Consider the following 22,096-nt stretch of genomic DNA (forward strand, 5'->3'; position numbering starts at 1 on the left):
AAGCCACAGCGCTCTGCGTGCTTGAATGGCGAATCCGGAGTTCTTAGCCGTAAGCTTAGTTAAGTGTACTACGGCATCAGAAATAAATGAATTAGCTAGCTTAAGGACTCTAAGCTTGTCTATAATCTCATCCAATGGAGCTGAGCTAATGGTCTCTTCCAGAGACTCAAACCAGAATGCCGCCACAGCCGTGACAGGCGCAATGCATGCAAGGGGTTGTAATATAAAACCTTGTTGAACAAACATTTTCTTAAGGTAACCCTCTAACTTTTTATCCATTGGATCTGAAAAAGCACAGCTATCCTCCACCGGGATAGTGGTGCGCTTAGCCAGAGTAGAAACTGCTCCCTCCACCTTAGGGACCGTCTGGCATAAGTCCCGTGTGGTGGCGTCTATTGGAAACATTTTTCTAAATATAGGAGGGGGTGAAAAAGGCACACCGGGTCTATCCCACTCCTTGTTAACAATTTCTGTAAGCCTTTTAGGTATAGGAAAAACGTCAGTACACGTCGGTACCGCAAAATATTTATCCAGCCTACATATTTTCTCTGGAATTGCAACCGTGTTGCAATCATTCAGAGCCGCTAATACCTCCCCTAGTAATACACAGAGGTTCTCAAGCTTAAATTTAAAATTTGAAATGTCTGAGTCCAGTTTACTTGGATCAGATCCGTCACCCACAGAATGAAGCTCTCCGTCCTCATGTTCTGCAAATTGTGACGCAGTATCAGACATGGCTCTATTATTATCAGCGCACTCTGTTCTCACCCCAGAGTGATCGCGTTTACCCCTAAATTCTGGCAATTTAGATAATACTTCAGTCATAACATTAGCCATGTCTTGCAAAGTGATTTGTATGGGCCGCCCTGATGTACTTGGCGCCACAATATCACGCACCTCCTGAGCGGGAGGCGAAGGTACTGACACGTGAGGAGAGTTAGTCGGCATAACTTCCCCCTCGTTGTCTGGTGAAATTTTCTTTACATGTACAGATTGGCTTTTATTTAAAGTAGCATCAATGCAATTAGTACACAAATTTCTATTGGGCTCCACATTGGCCTTTAAACATATTGCACAAAGAGATTCATCTGTGTCAGACATGTTTAAACAAACTAGCAATGAGACTAGCAAGCTTGGAAAATACTTTTCAAATAAATTTACAAGCAATATAAAACGCGTTACTGTGCCTTTAAGAAGCACAAAAAACTGTCACAGTTGAAATAACAATGAACCAAATTAGTTATAGCAACCAAATTTTCACAGTAAATGCATTAAGTTAGCAAAGGATTGCACCCACCAGCAAATGGATGATTAACCCCTTAGTACCCAAAACGGATAACAATTTAATATAAACGTTTTTATCACAGTCAAAACACAGTCTCACAGTTCTGCTGTGAGTGATTACCTCCCTCAAAACTAGTTTTGGAGACCCCTGGGCTCTGTAGAGACGTCCTGGATCATGGAGGAAGAAATAGGAAGACTGTGACTGAATTTTTACTGCGCAATAAAGCGCCAAAATAGGCCCCTCCCACTCATAATACAACAGTGGGGAAGCTCAGTAAACTGATTTTATTCATAAATAAACGACAGCCATGTGGTAAAAATAATGCCCATAAAGTTTTATCACCAAGTACCTCAGAGAAAAACGATTAACATGCCAGTAAACGTTTAAAAATAAAATTATGAAATGTTATTAATAAGCCTGCTGCTAGTCGCTTTCACTGCAGTGGAGGCTCAAATATAAGTTAAATGTATACAGTATTTTCTTAGTGAAGTTCCATTCCCTAGAAATACCTCAGTGTAAACATACATACATATCAGCCTGATACCAGTCGCTACTACTGCATTTAAGGCTGCACTTACATTACATCGGTATTAGCAGTATTTTCTCAGTCAATTCCATTCCTTAGAAAATAATATACTGCAACATACCTCCTTGCAGGTGAACCCTGCCCGCTGTCCCCTGTTCTGAAGTTACCTCACTCCTCAGAATGGCCGAGAACAGCAAATGGATCTTAGTTACGACCGCTAAGATCATACACAAACTCAGGTAGATTCTTCTTCTAATGCTGCCTGAGAAAAAACAACACACTCCGGTGCTGTTTAAAATAACAAACTTTTGATTGAAGAAATAAAAACTAAGTTTAACAACCACAGTCCTCTCACACGTCCTATCTATTAGTTAGGTGCAAGAGAATGACTGGGTATGACGTAGAGGGGAGGAGCTATATAGCAGCTCTGCTTGGGTGATCCTCTTGCACTTCCTGTTAGGGAGGAGATATAATCCCATAAGTAATGGATGACCCGTGGACTGACTACACTTAACAGGAGAAATATACATATTTGCATTTGTGATTGGCTGAGGGCTGTCACTTGATGCAGTGGGAGTGGAATTAAACACAACTTTCTACTTGTTTGAAATTCAGACTGTTGCTTTGTCTTGTGGTCATGCACTTGTTTATTGTGCTTGTCTACTGCTATGTGCTTCACTAGACTATGTAATGGAGCACCTGGGATGAACTCTGCATAGTTCAGACCTTTATTAAGGTTGACCGTAGTATTTTATTGTTCCTCCATTCAGGTATTGCTAGCAGATGGGTGTTTTCACTCTACACTACCCAGCTTAGTATTGAATTTTATCAGTACAGTATAGAAGGCTCCATGATAATGGATACTATATATATATATATATATATATATATATGTGGATAGGAAAGAGGAAATCAAGAGGGCGCACAGCTTGGCACTAGAATAGATATTAGCTATATGTAGAGTAAGTTTGATACTTTCTAAACAGTGATGTTATCGTAGTGGAATACAGGAAGAGGGCATAAAAAATAATATGTAATAATAATGTCCTTAGTTTGTTATTGTAAAAAAGTTCAGTATTATACTTTAGAATATTCGACACTTCTTTGTCTGAGGTAAGTGATTTTGTGCTTACCAGAGGTAACCTCAATCATATGAGGTAAGTTGTAGACTTGTTTGGGTTAGAGATGTTTCTTTGGCTCTTGTCCGGTCGATTTGGCTTTGTTCTTTACTGAAGGAATCTTTCTTTTGGTGGAACCCTTAGGATCTTTGTTTCCAGGGGACTCCTAGCAGCGGTAAGTTGTTTTGAATGAAAATCCTGGACTCTCTGGTATCGTTTGTTGAAAAGCAATGGAAAATCCTGGACTCTCTTTATCCTCTTGGTGATGAGAATCCTGTTTTTGGAGCCTTTAATCTTCCCTCAATATTTTGTGGGTGCAGCATGCAATCAGAGGCTGTAGTGTGTGAGACATCATTCAGAATCTATAGCAGGAGGCTCCAGAATGCTTCTTGCCTAATTTTCCCATTAGGCCGTGTATCTCATTAAGTAAAAAGAACAGCACATAAGTCAGATCCCAATCAGTAATCTTGATGCTTTCAGCAAACAAACATAAAGTGTCTTTAAATCCAAAAGTGTAGCCCCAGCTTGCAAATCAGATCACAAACAGCAGACTTGATGCTTTAAGTAAATGTAAAGTGTATTTAAAACCATAGAGCAGATCCAGCATGCACTTTATTTCCCAAACAGTAGCCTGATGTTTTCAGCAGCATAAAAATACTTTAAATCCAAAGATAGCATAGATTCACACTAAGGAGGAAAATCCAACATTCAAGATAGGTTGGAAGTATTAGTATAAGTCCTGTTGTTATGAAGTGGCAACTACATATCAAACCTGTGTCTGGTGACAGATTTTCATAACAACTGGACTTATACTAATACTTCCAACCTATCTTGAATGTTGGATTTTCCTCCTTAGTGTGAATCTATGCTATCTTTGGATTTAAAGTATTTTTATGCTGCTGAAAACATCAGGCTACTGTTTGGGAAATAAAGTGCATGCTGGATCTGCTCTATGGTTTTAAATACACTTTACATTTACTTAAAGCATCAAGTCTGCTGTTTTTGATCTGATTTGCAAGCTGGGGCTACACTTTTGGATTTAAAGACACTTTATGTTTGTTTGCTGAAAGCATCAAGATTACTGATTGGGATCTGACTTATGTGCTGTTCTTTTTACTTAATGAGATACACGGCCTAATGGGAAAATTAGGCAAGAAGCATTCTGGAGCCTCCTGCTATAGATTCTGAATGATGTCTCACACACTACAGCCTCTGATTGCATGCTGCACCCACAAAATATTGAGGGAAGATTAAAGGCTCCAAAAACAGGATTCTCATCACCAAGAGGATAAAGAGAGTCCAGGATTTTCCATTGCCTTTCAACAAACGATACCAGAGAGTCCAGGATTTTCATTCAAAACAACTTACCGCTGCTAGGAGTCCCCTGGAAACAAAGATCCTAAGGGTTCCACCAAAAGAAAGATTCCTTCAGTAAAGAACAAAGCCAAATCGACCGGACAAGAGCCAAAGAAACATCTCTAACCCCAACAAGTCTACAACTTACCTCATATGATTGAGGTTACCTCTGGTAAGCACAAAATCACTTACCTCAGACAAAGAAGTGTCGAATATTCTAAAGTATAATACTGAACTTTTTTACAATAACAAACTAAGGACATTATTATTATATATTATTTTTTATGCCCTCTTCCTGTATTCCACTACGATAACATCACTGTTTAGAAAGTAACAAACTTACTCTACATATAGCTAATATCTATTCTAGTGCCAAGCTGTGCGCCCTCTTGATTTCCTCTTTCCTATCCACATTCTTAACAGTGACACGGGTACACTGTATCAGTGGCAGCACGCATATATATCACTACTACTACTATTGTTGCAAAACAGTAATTTCTCACATAGTGTTAAAGTTTTTAGCGCAGGTGCCCCTCCTTTTTTCCAACATATATATATATATACGATAAATAATAAAGTATAGATCCCAAACCTGTACTTCAGGTTTACACAAAAAATAACACAAAAGCAACCTGCAGCTAATCTAAAAGCAAAAAGGTACTCTTCAAATACCTCTTAACAATTAAACAACAAAAAAGAACATAGAAAGCGCTGGTCGCCTATGCATGTCTATCTACAATTTAGAACAAGTGTAAAAGCGAAGTCTACAGATATATACAAAAGGTCAAAGTCCCATAAAAGTTCTGTGTAAGTATTAAAAGCCGCTATATTTTTAAGATCCACATGTATAGATGTATTCTTATATGTGAATCCTCTTCATTATTTCTCTTTTGGGTGTCCACTTACTTTATTTTACCTCAATCAGTATGAGGTAAGTATAACGTATCACAGCTCTTTTTTTCTTTCTCAGATGCTCGTTTGATAGTGGCCCTTCGTTGCTCCCGGAGTCTCAGCTGTAGAAACTTTCAGTCTTATGGCTGATCACTACAAATGATCCCCATTGTGCTCATAGAAGGGATGAAAGAAAACAGCCAATAGTATAATACAGTTTAATAAAGTTAAAACATATTCATATGCCTTGGGTTCTGTTTGGGAAATAGACTTCAGTGATACCTTCGTTTGTAACTGCCTTCTGGGAATCTTTTTATGTGCAATACTAATACCTTATATTGTGAGGATTTTAAATGTGAGTGTGATGAGTGAAGCATTTATATGAATATGTTTTAACTTTATTAAACTGTATTATACTATTGGCTGTTTTCTTTCATCCCTTCTATGAGCACGGTGGGGATCATTTGTAGTGATCAGCCAGAAGACTGAAAGTTTCTACAGCTGAGACTCCGGGAGCAACGAAGGGCCACTACCAAATGAGCATCTGAGAGAGAAGAAAAGAGCTTCTGCAAGGAGGATTCCGTGATATGTTATACTTACCTCATACTGATTGAGGTAAAATAAAGTAAGTGGACACCCAAAAGGGGATTAATGAAGAGGATTCACATATAAGAATACATCTACAGGGAGTGCAGAATTATTAGGCAAATGAGTATTTTGACCACATCATCCTCTTTATGCATGTTGTCTTACTCCAAGCTGTATAGGCTCGGAAGCCTACTACCAATTAAGCATATTAGGTGATGTGCATCTCTGTAATGAGAAGGGGTGTGGTCTAATGACATCAACACCCTATATCAGGTGTGCATAATTATTAGGCAACTTCCTTTCCTTTGGCAAAATGGGTCAAAAGAAGGACTTGACAGGCTCAGAAAAGTCAAAAATAGTGAGATATCTTGCGGAGGGATGCAGCACTCTTAAAATTGCAAAGCTTCTGAAGCGTGATCATCGAACAATCAAGCGTTTCATTCAAAATAGTCAACAGGGTCGCAAGAAGCGTGTGGAAAAACCAAGGCGCAAAATAACTGCCCATGAACTGAGAAAAGTCAAGCGTGCAGCTGCCAAGATGCCACTTGCCACCAGTTTGGCCATATTTCAGAGCTGCAACATCACTGGAGTGCCCAAAAGCACAAGGTGTGCAATACTCAGAGACATGGCCAAGGTAAGAAAGGCTGAAAGACGACCACCACTGAACAAGACACACAAGCTGAAACGTCAAGACTGGGCCAAGAAATATCTCAAGACTGATTTTTCTAAGGTTTTATGGACTGATGAAATGAGAGTGAGTCTTGATGGGCCAGATGGATGGGCCCGTGGCTGGAATGGTAAAGGGCAGAGAGCTCCAGTCCGACTCAGACGCCAGCAAGGTGGAGGTGGAGTACTGGTTTGGGCTGGTATCATCAAAGATGAGCTTGTGGGGCCTTTTCGGGTTGAGGATGGAGTCAAGCTCAACTCCCAGTCCTACTGCCAGTTTCTGGAAGACACCTTCTTCAAGCAGTGGTACAGGAAGAAGTCTGCATCCTTCAAGAAAAACATGATTTTCATGCAGGACAATGCTCCATCACACGCGTCCAAGTACTCCACAGCGTGGCTGGCAAGAAAGGGTATAAAAGAAGAAAATCTAATGACATGGCCTCCTTGTTCACCTGATCTGAACTCCATTGAGAACCTGTGGTCCATCATCAAATGTGAGATTTACAAGGAGGGAAAACAGTACACCTCTCTGAACAGTGTCTGGGAGGCTGTGGTTGCTGCTAAACGCAATGTTGATGGTGAACAGATCAAAACACTGACAGAATCCATGGATGGCAGGCTTTTGAGTGTCCTTGCAAAGAAAGGTGGCTATATTGGTCACTGATTTGTTTTTGTTTTGTTTTTGAATGTCAGAAATGTATATTTGTGAATGTTGAGATGTTATATTGGTTTCACTGGTAAAAATAAATAATTGAAATGGGTATATATTTGTTTTTTGTTAAGTTGCCTAATAATTATGCACAGTAATAGTCACCTGCACACACAGATATCCCCCTAAAATAGCTAAAATTAAAAGCAAACTAAAAACTACTTCCAAAAATATTCAGCTTTGATATTAATGAGTTTTTTGGGTTCATTGAGAACATGGTTGTTGTTCAATATTAAAATTAATCCTCAAAAATACAACTTGCCTAATAATTCTGCACTCCCTGTATACATGTGGATCTGAAAAATATAGCGGCTTTTAATACTTACACAGAACTTTTATGGGACTTTGACCTTTTATATATATCTGTAGACTTTGCTTTTAGACTTGTTCTAAATTGTAGATACACATGCATAGGCGACCAGCGCTTTCTATGTTCTTTTTTGTTAATTTTATATATATATATATATATATATATATATATATATATACTTTTTTATATATAATTATGTGGGCTTTCTTGTGTAGTCCAACGCGCGCAGATCGAAAGCCTATGTGCGATATCTCGATCAGGCCAACGTGTACAGACCCGAAAGCCAATGTGCTCAAACCTGAGAGACCAACATGTGCAACCACAACGTGCACAAGAAAACACGACGTACGCTAAAAGCAAAAGAAAAGAAAAAGGTGTGTAAAAATTATTTAAAGGGATATAACCGTATAAAATTTAAAAGGAGCCATAAAAACATATAAAAAATACTAAATACAATAACATAAGCTAATAGGATTAAAACGTGCCTTATAAACAAAACAGAAATGCAGTAGAAAGCCAAACCAGTGCTGAAACATATCAGCAGAGGATATAAAAACAGAATTTATGTTTACCTGATAAATTACTTTCTCCAACGGTGTGTCCGGTCCACGGCGTCATCCTTACTTGTGGGATATTCTCTTCCCCAACAGGAAATGGCAAAGAGCCCAGCAAAGCTGGTCACATGATCCCTCCTAGGCTCCGCCTACCCCAGTCATTCGACCGACGTTAAGGAGGAATATTTGCATAGGAGAAACCATATGGTACCGTGGTGACTGTAGTTAAAGAAAATAAATTATCAGACCTGATTAAAAAAACCAGGGCGGGCCGTGGACCGGACACACCGTTGGAGAAAGTAATTTATCAGGTAAACATAAATTCTGTTTTCTCCAACATAGGTGTGTCCGGTCCACGGCGTCATCCTTACTTGTGGGAACCAATACCAAAGCTTTAGGACACGGATGAAGGGAGGGAGCAAATCAGGTCACCTAAATGGAAGGCACCACGGTTTGCAAAACCTTTCTCCCAAAAATAGCCTCAGAAGAAGCAAAAGTATCAAACTTGTAAAATTTGGTAAAAGTGTGCAGTGAAGACCAAGTCGCTGCCCTACATATCTGATCAACAGAAGCCTCGTTCTTGGAGGCCCATGTGGAAGCCACAGCCCTAGTGGAATGAGCTGTGATTCTTTCGGGAGGCTGCCGTCCGGCAGTCTCGTAAGCCAATCTGATGATGCTTTTAATCCAAAAAGAGAGAGAGGTAGAAGTTGCTTTTTGACCTCTCCTTTTACCGGAATAAACAACAAACAAGGAAGATGTTTGTCTAAAATCCTTTGTAGCTTCTAAATAGAATTTTAGAGCGCGAACAACATCCAAATTGTGCAACAAACGTTCCTTCTTTGAAACTGGTTTCGGACACAGAGAAGGTACGATAATCTCCTGGTTAATGTTTTTGTTAGAAACAACTTTTGGAAGAAAACCAGGTTTAGTACGTAAAACCACCTTATCTGCATGGAACACCAGATAAGGAGGAGAACACTGCAGAGCAGATAATTCTGAAACTCTTCTAGCAGAAGAAATTGCAACTAAAAACAAAACTTTCCAAGATAATAACTTAATATCAACGGAATGTAAGGGTTCAAACGGAACCCCCTGAAGAACTGAAAGAACTAAATTGAGACTCCAAGGAGGAGTCAAAGGTTTGTAAACAGGCTTAATTCTAACCAGAGCCTGAACAAAGGCTTGAACATCTGGCACAGCTGCCAGCTTTTTGTGAAGTAACACAGACAAGGCAGAAATCTGTCCCTTCAGGGAACTTGCAGATAATCCTTTTTCCAATCCTTCTTGAAGGAAGGATAGAATCTTAGGAATCTTAACCTTGTCCCAAGGGAATCCTTTAGATTCACACCAACAGATATATTTTTTCCAAATTTTGTGGTAAATCTTTCTAGTTGCAGGCTTTCTGGCCTGAACAAGAGTATCGATAACAGAATCTGAGAACCCTCGCTTCGATAAGATCAAGCGTTCAATCTCCAAGCAGTCAGCTGGAGTGAAACCAGGTTCGGATGTTCGAACGGACCCTGAACAAGAAGGTCTCGTCTCAAAGGTAGCTTCCAAGGTGGAGCCGATGACATATTCACCAGATCTGCATACCAAGTCCTGCGTGGCCACGCAGGAGCTATCAAGATCACCGACGCCCTCTCCTGATTGATCCTGGCTACCAGCCTGGGGATGAGAGGAAACGGCGGGAACACATAAGCTAGTTTGAAGGTCCAAGGTGCTACTAGTGCATCCACTAGAGCCGCCTTGGGATCCCTGGATCTGGACCCGTAGCAAGGAACTTTGAAGTTCTGACGAGAGGCCATCAGATCCATGTCTGGAATGCCCCACAGCTGAGTGACTTGGGCAAAGATTTCCGGATGGAGTTCCCACTCCCCCGGATGCAATGTCTGACGACTCAGAAAATCCGCTTCCCAATTTTCCACTCCTGGGATGTGGATAGCGGACAGGTGGCAGGAGTGAGACTCCGCCCATAGAATGATTTTGGTCACTTCTTCCATCGCTAGGGAACTCCTTGTTCCCCCCTGATGGTTGATGTACGCAACAGTTGTCATGTTGTCTGATTGAAACCGTATGAACTTGGCCCTCGCTAGCTGAGGCCAAGCCTTGAGAGCATTGAATATCGCTCTCAGTTCCAGAATATTTATCGGTAGAAGAGATTCTTCCCGAGACCAAAGACCCTGAGCTTTCAGGGATCCCCAGACCGCGCCCCAGCCCATCAGACTGGCGTCGGTCGTGACAATGACCCACTCTGGTCTGCGGAATGTCATCCCTTGTGACAGGTTGTCCAGGGACAGCCACCAACGGAGTGAGTCTCTGGTCCTCTGATTTACTTGTATCTTCGGAGACAAGTCTGTATAATCCCCATTCCACTGACTGAGCATGCACAGTTGTAATGGTCTTAGATGAATGCGCGCAAAAGGAACTATGTCCATTGCCGCTACCATCAACCCGATCACTTCCATGCACTGAGCTATGGAAGGAAGAGGAACGGAATGAAGTATCCGACAAGAGTCTAGAAGCTTTGTTTTTCTGGCCTCTGTCAGAAATATCCTCATTTCTAAGGAGTCTATTATTGTTCCCAAGAAGGGAACCCTTGTTGACGGAGATAGAGAACTCTTTTCCACGTTCACTTTCCATCCGTGAGATCTGAGAAAGGCCAGGACTATGTCCGTGTGAGCCTTTGCTTGAGGAAGGGACGACGCTTGAATCAGAATGTCGTCCAAATAAGGTACTACAGCAATGCCCCTTGGTCTTAGCACAGCTAGAAGGGACCCTAGTACCTTTGTGAAAATCCTTGGAGCAGTGGCTAATCCGAAAGGAAGCGCCACGAACTGGTAATGCTTGTCCAGGAATGCGAACCTTAGGAACCGATGATGTTCCTTGTGGATAGGAATATGTAGATACGCATCCTTTAAATCCACCGTGGTCATGAATTGACCTTCCTGGATGGAAGGAAGAATAGTTCGAATGGTTTCCATCTTGAACGATGGAACCTTGAGAAACTTGTTTAAGATCTTGAGATCTAAGATTGGTCTGAACGTTCCCTCTTTTTTGGGAACTATGAACAGATTGGAGTAGAACCCCATCCCTTGTTCTCTTAATGGAACAGGATGAATCACTCCCATTTTTAACAGGTCTTCTACACAATGTAAGAATGCCTGTCTTTTTATGTGGTCTGAAGACAACTGAGACCTGTGGAACCTCCCCCTTGGGGGAAGCCCCTTGAATTCCAGAAGATAACCTTGGGAGACTATTTCTAGCGCCCAAGGATCCAGAACATCTCTTGCCCAAGCCTGAGCGAAGAGAGAGAGTCTGCCCCCCACCAGATCCGGTCCCGGATCGGGGGCCAATATTTCATGCTGTCTTGGTAGCAGTGGCAGGTTTCTTGGCCTGCTTTCCCTTGTTCCAGCCTTGCATTGGTCTCCAAGCTGGCTTGGCTTGAGAAGTATTACCCTCTTGCTTAGAGGACGTAGCACTTTGGGCTGGTCCGTTTCTACGAAAGGGACGAAAATTAGGTTTATTTTTTGCCTTGAAAGGCCGATCCTGAGGAAGGGCGTGGCCCTTACCCCCAGTGATATCAGAGATAATCTCTTTCAAGTCAGGGCCAAACAGCGTTTTCCCCTTGAAAGGAATGTTAAGTAGCTTGTTCTTGGAAGACGCATCAGCCGACCAAGATTTCAACCAAAGCGCTCTGCGCGCCACAATAGCAAACCCAGAATTCTTAGCCGCTAACCTAGCCAATTGCAAAGTGGCGTCTAGGGTAAAAGAATTAGCCAATTTGAGAGCATTGATTCTGTCCATAATCTCCTCATAAGGAGGAGAATCACTATCGACCGCCTTTATCAGCTCATCGAACCAGAAACATGCGGCTGTAGCGACAGGGACAACGCATGAAATTGGTTGTAGAAGGTAACCCTGCTGAACAAACATCTTTTTAAGCAAACCTTCTAATTTTTTATCCATAGGATCTTTGAAAGCACAACTATCCTCTATGGGTATAGTGGTGCGTTCGTTTAAAGTGGAAACCGCTCCCTCGACCTTGGGGACTGTCTGCCATAAGTCCTTTCTGGGGTCGACCATAGGAAACAATTTTTTAAATATGGGGGGAGGGACGAAAGGAATACCGGGCCTTTCCCATTCTTTATTAACAATGTCCGCCACCCGCTTGGGTATAGGAAAAGCTTCTGGGAGCCCCGGCACCTCTAGGAACTTGTCCATTTTACATAGTTTCTCTGGGATGACCAACTTGTCACAATCATCCAGAGTGGATAATACCTCCTTAAGCAGAATGCGGAGATGTTCCAACTTAAATTTAAATGTAATCACATCAGGTTCAGCATGTTGAGAAATGTTCCCTGAATCAGTAATTTCTCCCTCAGACAAAACCTCCCTCTAAGCCATCTCCGTGGAGATGTTGCCTGTACAACGGCAAAGAGAATGACTGGGGTAGGCGGAGCCTAGGAGGGATCATGTGACCAGCTTTGCTGGGCTCTTTGCCATTTCCTGTTGGGGAAGAGAATATCCCACAAGTAAGGATGACGCCGTGGACCGGACACACCTATGTTGGAGAAATAGGAGTATACGACAACCCGACAGGAGGAGGCAAAGGACAGGTCCCTGCGACATCTGTGGAAAGGATTGTGACTAACTTCCAAAAGGTAGTACTCTGAGGGGAAACTGGGTCTCAAATCAGTCTGAGAACCCTTATCACAGTTCGACATTCATTCTTCACCTTCCTCCAGCAGAGGCAAAAACAAGACTAGTTACCATACAGGTGGAAGGGGTTTCATAGGTCTCTTGGAGTTTGAGAATCTTTGCCTACCCCGAGTGGTCAGGAAAAGTAATTCCCAGGAGTAATGGATCATGGATTCTCCCCACCTATATAAAAGAAACAATACTTGTGGAAGTTGTAAGGAGACCATATAGCAATAAAAAAGTACACAATCTACTCATACTGACAACCTAAAATAAGCAATTAGATGGGATAGTACTGCGAGTGTGACTTACAATCAAATATTAAAAATGAAATATGAAATCACACTATTTGTAGATGTTGGTGTCCTGAAGTAACTATAGAAGTGTGTCCCATTCGGATGTATTGTGATGACAATAGGTTAATGTCACACATGCAAATGAATATTTTACTTGCAGAATAAACAAAGGGGTTACATGAATATAACTTCCCTGTAACCATAAAGGGTGTGAATTGGCTATTATATGTGTCAGTTTTGGGAGACCTCCAAGTTTCTATTTTAAAAATAGGTACTTTACACACAAAAAGTCCTTTTAGGTAGCTTTTCAGTTGAAAACTCATTTGTGGCAGCAGGGTTTTAACAATTAAAACTATATAGCATTGTGATCACTTGAGAAACTTGGCTCCTAATTCGGTCAGAAAGCAAAAAGCATTTTTGGGAGCAAGTCTCCGATAGATTGTGATCAAGGCCTTAGTGTAAAATTAAATTCATATAATACATCAGATACATTAGCAATAAAGCACTAAACATACATAAAATTGTTTACCACACATTTTGTTTGCACAATTTAAACTTCTTGAGAAGCCTGGTGGAATCAATGTTCCTGGTTTCCTTTGTTGTGGCCAAATAATGAAAAATTTAGCTAAGCTTGACTTCTGATCTAATCAATCACTGTGCATAATGTTGCAGGCTCTCGTATATTTGACCATACATATGATGGAGGCACCTGAGCTTCTCTCAAAGGAGTGGAACTAAAACAAAATTCAGAGGAATTTTATAGTGAAAACAGGCAAAATACATAATGAATGCATATTGGAATTGTATTTTCCTTTCTTTAAGATTCTACAGGGAGTTTAATGTACATTTAAATTATTCTAAAGCACATTTTATTCTCTTACAGTTTATCACTTGATGTTTAGCCAGTCATAAAGTCACAGATGAAACAGAGTGCTTTATGGTCATATCTTAACCTCATAAGTACTGGTTCATCTGCAGCAAATGTATATGCTTGAGTATATGGCTAATAACTCCATTGCATTATACTTTTGCACCTCAATAATGCTTAAACAAGCTGGCGCCTTAATCATTTTACACCCCCCTGTGGCCAACCTAAAAATGCAGGATTATAATATAATAATATCAAGTGTATTACCACGAAGCTGCCAATTTTACACAGTAAATAGTTTTAGCATTAAATCATAACAAACAGCATCAAACTTCTACTCTGACAAATAGTACAAACAATATATATTAATTTGTCTAGGTATCAGTGTGCTGTAAACCATTACTCTGTACATAATTACAGCCCTGCAGGAATAGAAATAAAACCAGCCATTTGCAAGTACATTGATTTAGTTTTAATAATGCCCATGTGATGCTATTTTCCTTTAACAACAACAACCAAAAACATTAACACTCAGTAAATCAGCAAAGCACTTCCAAGAATTTCTCATGCTTTCTGAGCAGCATAATATAGAGACAAAGTGTTGCACTGGAGTCTGTGTGTCCCGGACGAAAACAAAAGCAGAGGAAAGACATACACTGATTACATCCAACAACACATTGTTCTCATAGTTGGGCTTCACTGTAATCTGCTGAAGGGTCAATGCTCCCAGAATAAGTATAACAAATGTGTTTTTCAAATTCATCCGCTGTGGATAGTGTAACCCCCCCATCAACTGCTATAAACCTGCAGACCTAAGACAAAGAGTTAATATGACACTTCTGACACTTGCTATTATTCGAGCGTTTGTGCACAAATCAGTATCAAGGTATCTATAAATGTATTTCCTAATTCCCTGTTTTTGCTTTCATACAAATTAAACAATAGCCTATAAAAACAAAAAACCTTTTGAGTCTGACTGAAAGGCAAAGCCATCTGTGGCTTTCTATCATTTTCATACTGTTTGAGAAATGATGTCATGGAAAGATGCAGACATGCTAATTACTGACTGGAAAATTGTGATTCCTGTGGATTTATGTTTTCCAGAAGATTAAAAAAGCCTGAATGGCAATGAGTTTGTTTCATAAGTCTGCAGTCTATACCAAGATAGTCTTAACCTGTATTTAACCCCTTAGGTGAAACAGAGGATTGTAAAGCATGACTAGGCCCTGCCAGCATTCAAAACATTAAAGGAACATGGCCTGAAAATAGCCAGGATTATCTGACCCCAGAATAAGGTTGGCAAAATGGCTAGCATTTTATTTTTATTCTAGATCATCACATTCTACACACCCCAGGTGCTTGTCTGAGAATTTTGTCAAAGCTGATTAATGCAAACACACTAACAATTCAATTAAGAGATAAACCTGTTCAGTTAGTCAAAGAATGCTAACTCCCTATTCCCTAAACGCTGTCGTCCATACAGTGTGGAGCAGGTTATGCATCCGGGATCCGACACGCAGCGTGAGGATTTCCACTCTAGGCAGTCCGCTCTAAACATATATATCAAAGAGGAAAGCGCCAACCGGCGTGAAACGCGTGAGGTGACGTCACTCCTTCCCTTATCTTTCAGATATCCGTGAGTGTGTATGTACACAGATTCTATGTGAACTTTTTAATGCATATCCAAATAAATTTTCTACAATTGTTTTACAAAGGTGCTTGTGCATAGTGCTTTATCTCAGCCAACATTGTTTGTTACAATTTCGTCACTCAAGACTAATGATACTTATGCTTGTGGGAGTTTTTCCTCTTTGATATATGTATATATATATATATATATATATATATATATATATGTGTGTGTGTGTGTGTGTGTGTACATATGTAAATATTTTTGTGTTTTACTGTATATATACTGTACATATTTAAGATTCCAATGTTCTTCACTTACAGGATAATGTACTTTGTATTATTAAATATATATATATATATATATACAGTATATATCTTTTAATGTTTTTGTAAAATACATATCTATATCTATAGGAATAGATATACAGGTATAGGTATATATAAATAGAAATATTTACAATAAAATGTAACCCATGTTGGGTTTAGTGCACTTGAATAAACACTAAAAGGTTAGTGCGCAAGTGTTGTTTTTTTTTTTTGCAGTTTTTGCACTCCATTGAATTCTATGGGAGAACTTGTTAATGCAGTCGCAATATTCTAATTCCAAATCTTTGTGCGCGTTGGATTTTTGCTCTAGCGCAAACTTTTTACTTTCAACTTGTAATATGAGCACAACCTGACGAGCACAAAAAGCCTCTGTCTAGCAATGTTAATGTGCAAATGGGAGCGCAAAATACCAGTCATAATCTAGCCCTAAAATGGCTAAATGTCACAGCAATGAACAGGTTAACTCAATAATGATTTAGTTTATGGAAAACAAGGAGTGCAAGCTTACTCTGCACAAGTGTCCGGCCTTGTATTGAGCAGCTTAGTGTTAAAAGATTAGCTATAAAAATGTTTCAGATTTTCCAGACTAATAATTTCTGAATGTTACAGTAATGGCAACTGCACACAAACATTTACTGTATTTAGTAGTAGACACTGTACTGTGATATGACCTTCCTGCTATCAAAATGATTACATGAGCACATTTACAAGTTCACATCCCAGTATTATTTGTAATAAAAATATAAGTTAATAATTAAAAGGACATAAAAGTTAAACTTCAGACAGAGCATGGAATTTTGTCAGTTTACTTCTATTGTCAAATTTACTTTGGCCTCTTTATATCCTTTGTTAAAATGTATACTTTGGTCGGCACTACTGAGAGCTAGCTGGTTATTGGTGGCTACACACATATGTCTTATGTCATTGGCTCACAAGATGTATTCAGCTAGCTGCCAGTAGTGCATAGCTGCTCTGGAACAAACTTAAACTTTGTGTTTGTTAAGAACAAGTAATAGTGCCAGAATAAAATGGTCTAGCATTTTACTTTGTTTTCTTTTTGCACTTTTATTTCCCTTTAAAGTTTAAAATGTACTGAGCCAGTTACCATTCTGCTCCAATGTAGCACAAAATGACTTTAAATAATAGATTAGTAAATAGAGAGATACTGGAAAAACACAGATGCAAACACACAGGGCAAGTTGTCATCCTTATTTATTTGATTTTGTACTAAAATGAGACAGGCTTGATGTGGTAGTTCTAGGGGGTGCTGAGGTTTGATTTGAACCCTCATTCATTATTATCTTATTTTACAAGCTTCCCTATTTAGCGCTACATGTAGCAAGGGCTAAACGTTCAAGGGCACATAAAACATTTTGAGATTCTAATATCAAAAGGATTGTTTTTGGTGGGAAAAATTGCAATATATTATCATTATTGTTTTTGCATCCTTTACCCAAAATTTAATAAAAAAAGTGAATTTTCTAATTCTGAGAACTGGAAGTGCAGATAAGGCTAACCTTTCTACATCTGTCTGTAACTGGCCTCAGCAGAGGTGACAAGATACAGGGAAACAATAAATATAACTAAAAAATTACTGTGGTTGGTTTTGTCTACTCCAGTAACAAATAAAGATTAGCTACTGCAAATAAGGCAAGTGCTTGGTGGAGTTTTGTCATACAAAGTGGCACCAAACAAGTTGTAATGTATTCAGAAAGTTTTCACACTCAGATGGAATGTTAATTTATTGCAAGACTACAGAACAGTCTTATAACCGCAAAGTGTTTTATGTTCCTTTAATTGTTACTTTTCATAGACCAAGAAATAGACCCAAAAGGAAACCCCTCCATCTTTATTTTGACCAACAAATACAAAGGTATTTCACCACTAAAAACAAGCTATTTACAAAAATAACCATCCTGTACCTGACCAATGAAAATAATAATTAAACATTTGGATATTAGGTATATCTCACCTTTGCAAGGAAACCCCAAGATGCATGATGTGCGGAGGACAGGCTACTTTTTAACTTCGTAGTAGTAAGCATCAGCAGGAATCCCAAAATCCCACTGAAATGAAAAAATATATATATATTTCAGAAGCTTCTTTTTAAGCAGGAGTTAACAGTATATTGCTTTTAAAAAATTGATGGCATGAGATTTCATACTGCATGGCAGACCTGGCTTTGTAGTGTTAGTGAACAAGAACCAAGCAAAATAACATATTACATTACAAATGTGTGGTGCCCCTACAAAAATAAAGAGAATACCAATCATTCCGCAGTCTAGATTTGAAATACATTTTATAAAACTAAAAGTTAAAAATATTAACTGTAAATGTTCTCCTGCAAGCAAAAGGATCCTCAACTACCCCCCAGCAATAGTATAATCAATATCCTGTATATTGGGGTACTGATACTCGCCCCCACAAAAAAAAAATATGTATACCTGATAATTTCCTTTTCTTCTGATGGAAAGAGTCCACAGCTGCATTCATTACTTTTGGGAAGTAAGAACCTGGCCACCAGGAGGAGGCAAAGACAACCCAGCCAAAGGTTTAAAAACTCCTCCCACTCCCCTCATCCCCCAGTCATTCTGCCGAGGAACAAGGAACAGTAGAAGAAATATCAGGGTGAAAGATGCCAGAAGAATATAAGGACACCCCACATAAAATTATGGGTGGGGAGCTGTGGACTCTTTCCATCAGAAGAAAAGGAAATTATCAGGTAAGCATAATTTATGTTTTTCTTCTAAAATGGAAAGAGTCCACAGCTGCATTCATTACTTTTGGGAAAACAATACCCAAGCTATAGAGGACACTGAATGCCAAGATGAGAAGGTACAATAGGCAGCCCATACTGAGGGCACCAGGCCTGAACCTCTACCCAATAAAAAACCCTGCTTCGTCTGAAGCCGATAAAATTTTAAGAGGAAAAGCTCCAATGACACTGACTCGCAGTAATTCCAGAAGCCAAACCAGAGACCGCAAACATACTCGACTGTGCAAACAGTCCTCCAGGAGACACCGTCACCCAACAAACGGTCCCCCACCACTCATCTCCCCAAATGAAGGAGAAACCAGCCAAAACCCCCAAGGGACCAAGGCAGAGGAGAACCAAGGAAACCGAAAGGTCCCCTAATACAAAAAGAACACCTACACGAGTGAGCCCAGCTCACAGAGACCCAAAGGGGCCCAAACAGGGAAAGGAGGCTACGCCTATACCAAGCGAAACCCGGGATAAGACCGGGCACAGAGACAAAACAGCCATCTCTCCAATATCCTGCAAGCACGGAATGCAACTGAAGAGGCAAAGTCCTCCCAGTGTCTGGCCTTAGAATACCAAAGTATTCAACCATGAAAAAGTGTGTAATACACCCAGGTGAAAAACACCAAGTTTGAGAACACACAGTCCCAACAGGACGACACAGAGGGTACTTGCGAGGACGAAGAAGCAGTCAAGCAAGAAACAAACCGCCAAAGCAACCCCCAGACAGAGGGCACGTTCCAGGCAACCTAAGTCGCCGGACCTACACACAGGTCCCTGAAAAGGGGAACACAAAACCTCAATCGAGGCCCCCCAAGAAGGAGAGTATACACTCAGAACCCGAAGGATCCAGGACAGGGAAACAAAGAATCCTGAAATAGGTACAGGAACGAGCGTAAGAATAGCACAGCCATCCCCACAGAGCACAAGTACAACCCGACTCTGAAACAGACAACAAGGCCAAAGACCTAAGGATCTATCAAATAAAGGCCCAACAAGTCTGCTTGGAGCCAGCAAGATCCCAGGGGAAACCATTCCCACCTTTCCGCCTCCCATCCAGGAGAAGCCCAAGGAAGGACTCTATCTCCATAAGGAGGAGAAAATCCCCTAAAGTAAAAGGGATGACCCCGGAAAGGCAAAAACTGTCCTCAAGGCCTGAAGGCACCGGCTAATGGGAAGAGAAATTCCCAACACAGATGTCCTAGAAAAGGACACCCCTACAAGTAGCTTGCCGAGCAGAGGTACAGCCAACCCATTCGCCTGCAGAGCAGGGAATCCACGGGAACACTGGCAAGCTAACCAGGGGAATGCAACCCTAAGGCACACCAGAAATTGGACATCCAACACCAGCAGCAGGGTATGAACCAACCACCCTTGCAGTTTAAGCCACATGGCTAACCACCAGATGACATGGGCTACTCTGTGACAAAGAGTAAAAAATACTCAGAAAACCTGGCCAACCATGACCAGGTTAGGTAGATGGAGCAAGGACACAGCCCAAGTTCCCACTACCATGGAACACCCCAACCAGCCCTGAGATCTAAGATTCCAAAACCACCCAAGACTGGGTTAGCAAAAAGGCCAAGCGAAGCTTCAGCAACCGGAAGTCTCAGGGAGAAAAAGAAGTCTGGGTATCCAATAGTTCAGGCAAACCTTACCCTAGAACTAAACACCCCAACTGGCCAAAAAGCCATACGCAAGGGTACGGATGCATATCCAGAAAATCCAGATAGCGAGAGAACTCCAAAGCCCAGACCAAAGGAAGGAACCACCCTTAGCTAAGTCCAATGCTCCAAGGAGCAAAGGCTAGAAGTCGTATGAAGATACCTCCCAGAGCCTCAGAACGACCAAGGAATACCTCAAGGCAAAAAAAATCCTACTAACAGGACTATTCTCACTAACACCTCCGCACAAGCAGAGGGCACAAGGAAGAGAAGACACTAAGCCTACCCAGCTCCGGAGAACCCCGAGCTAAACAAAAATCCCGCAGGGAACAACCATCACCCGGAAACACAGATCCCTAAAAGGAGATCCACTCACCCAGAGGCAATGGAAGAAGACCCAAAAGCCTCTTATAACTCAGTCAAGAGTAAGAGCTGCATCTAGATATACTGTCAAAAGCTGCAACAGGTTTCAAACGGCAAACCTTCCGCATGCTAGACAGCTATCCTGTACAAGCTGTTGGATCAAGCCCAAAAGAACAAATCCAGAGGCCAAAAAAATGAAGGTCAAACCACTCAATAGCGGCAAAGGGCATTAAGCCCTCCCACCCTCCACCACATGGGGGAGGAAACTCTAAGTTTTGATGAAATCAGATGCCAGATAGAGTGACGCAGCGGAGAAAACTCCCCTGCCCGGTCATCTATGACTGAAGGCTATAAGGACTGAAACAATCCTTCCCACCTCACAGACCCACAGGTCCTCTCGAATGCTTAGTTGAACATGAAAAAACAATGATATCCTTAGCACGCAGTGCTTCTACCGAACCAGCCGAGCAGAACAGCGGAACGTGTTTGAACAGCCGCAAGACCGAACAAACCCGACAGGACCAACCTGCACCTAGGGTCCCAACCGGCAAGCTGCATAAATTCTCCCTCGTAGGGGAAAAAACAGAAAACAGACATTTTTTAACAGATGACTAACATGTCCAACAACTTCCTTAGAAGTAATAAAGAGTATCAATTCCAAAAGGTTCCTGAAGTAAACAAAAACAAATAAAAGACATCCAATCAGTTATAAATAAAATATAAAGGTAACCCGGAGGTTAACGCCCAAAAAGACACAGGTCTACCCGCAGGACCAGCCAAACGGAGCCCTATCTTTCAAAAACTGGGAAAGATCTCAAACAAATGACAATCAGGAGATTACTTCATCCCCACATGTCTAAAGAGGTGCACCATTCAAATTATCAGACTGAAATTCCTTGTATCTGGTAACGATAGGGTCATTCAATAACTGAAAAACATGTCTCAGGGACAGATACCCCAGCGAGGAACTGTAGAGGCTCTCCCCAAGACGGAAGGCCCGGGACAATAGGGCACAAGCACATTCTCAAATAAACTGGACTCTGCAGACGAAAAATCGCCAACATTATGTTAAAGCGAAAACGTGCTGCAACTTCTGGGGGAAACACGCCACCCCGCATGGAGGAACCATAAACTGGGTTACCTGCATGTGCAGAAGTATGAAGGAATGCACCTCTCGGAGGACAGGACCCCCAGAGATGGATGGCTCAGTAGTCCCTTGATTCCCCAAGCCCGAGGAACCAGGCGCTCTGAAATGGCATACGGAACAAAACTGGTTGACAGGCATCAACGAGGCCACTCCGGATTCATCACCGGACAGAGAATCTGAATCTCAAATCAAAATAGTCTTAGCATCAGGATCCTCCATAACTGGATAGAGGATATTTAAATATGGACTAAAGCAGTGAAAACTAAAAACGGCACCTGGCACCCCCAATGGCTGGGGCACTCACAACCTCCTATGACCAGACCCCTGCGGAATAGAA

The 22,096-nt window shown here is 41.0% G+C and overlaps 1 protein-coding gene across 1 annotated transcript in view; it reads right to left on the reverse strand.

The window, feature by feature from the left end:
* TMEM241 (transmembrane protein 241) overlaps window positions 1–22,096 on the reverse strand; it is a 461,780-nt gene that overhangs the window by 103,612 nt on the left and 336,072 nt on the right. Inside the window, exon 13 of the mRNA XM_053715869.1 lies at window positions 17,797–17,890. Within this exon, the coding sequence (XP_053571844.1) occupies window positions 17,797–17,890 (94 nt within the window). The remainder of the gene's footprint in view (window positions 1–17,796; window positions 17,891–22,096) is intronic.

The sequence above is a fragment of the Bombina bombina genome, chromosome 5 (genome assembly GCF_027579735.1).
Source record: "Bombina bombina isolate aBomBom1 chromosome 5, aBomBom1.pri, whole genome shotgun sequence".
NCBI classification, from domain to species: Eukaryota; Metazoa; Chordata; class Amphibia; order Anura; family Bombinatoridae; genus Bombina; species Bombina bombina.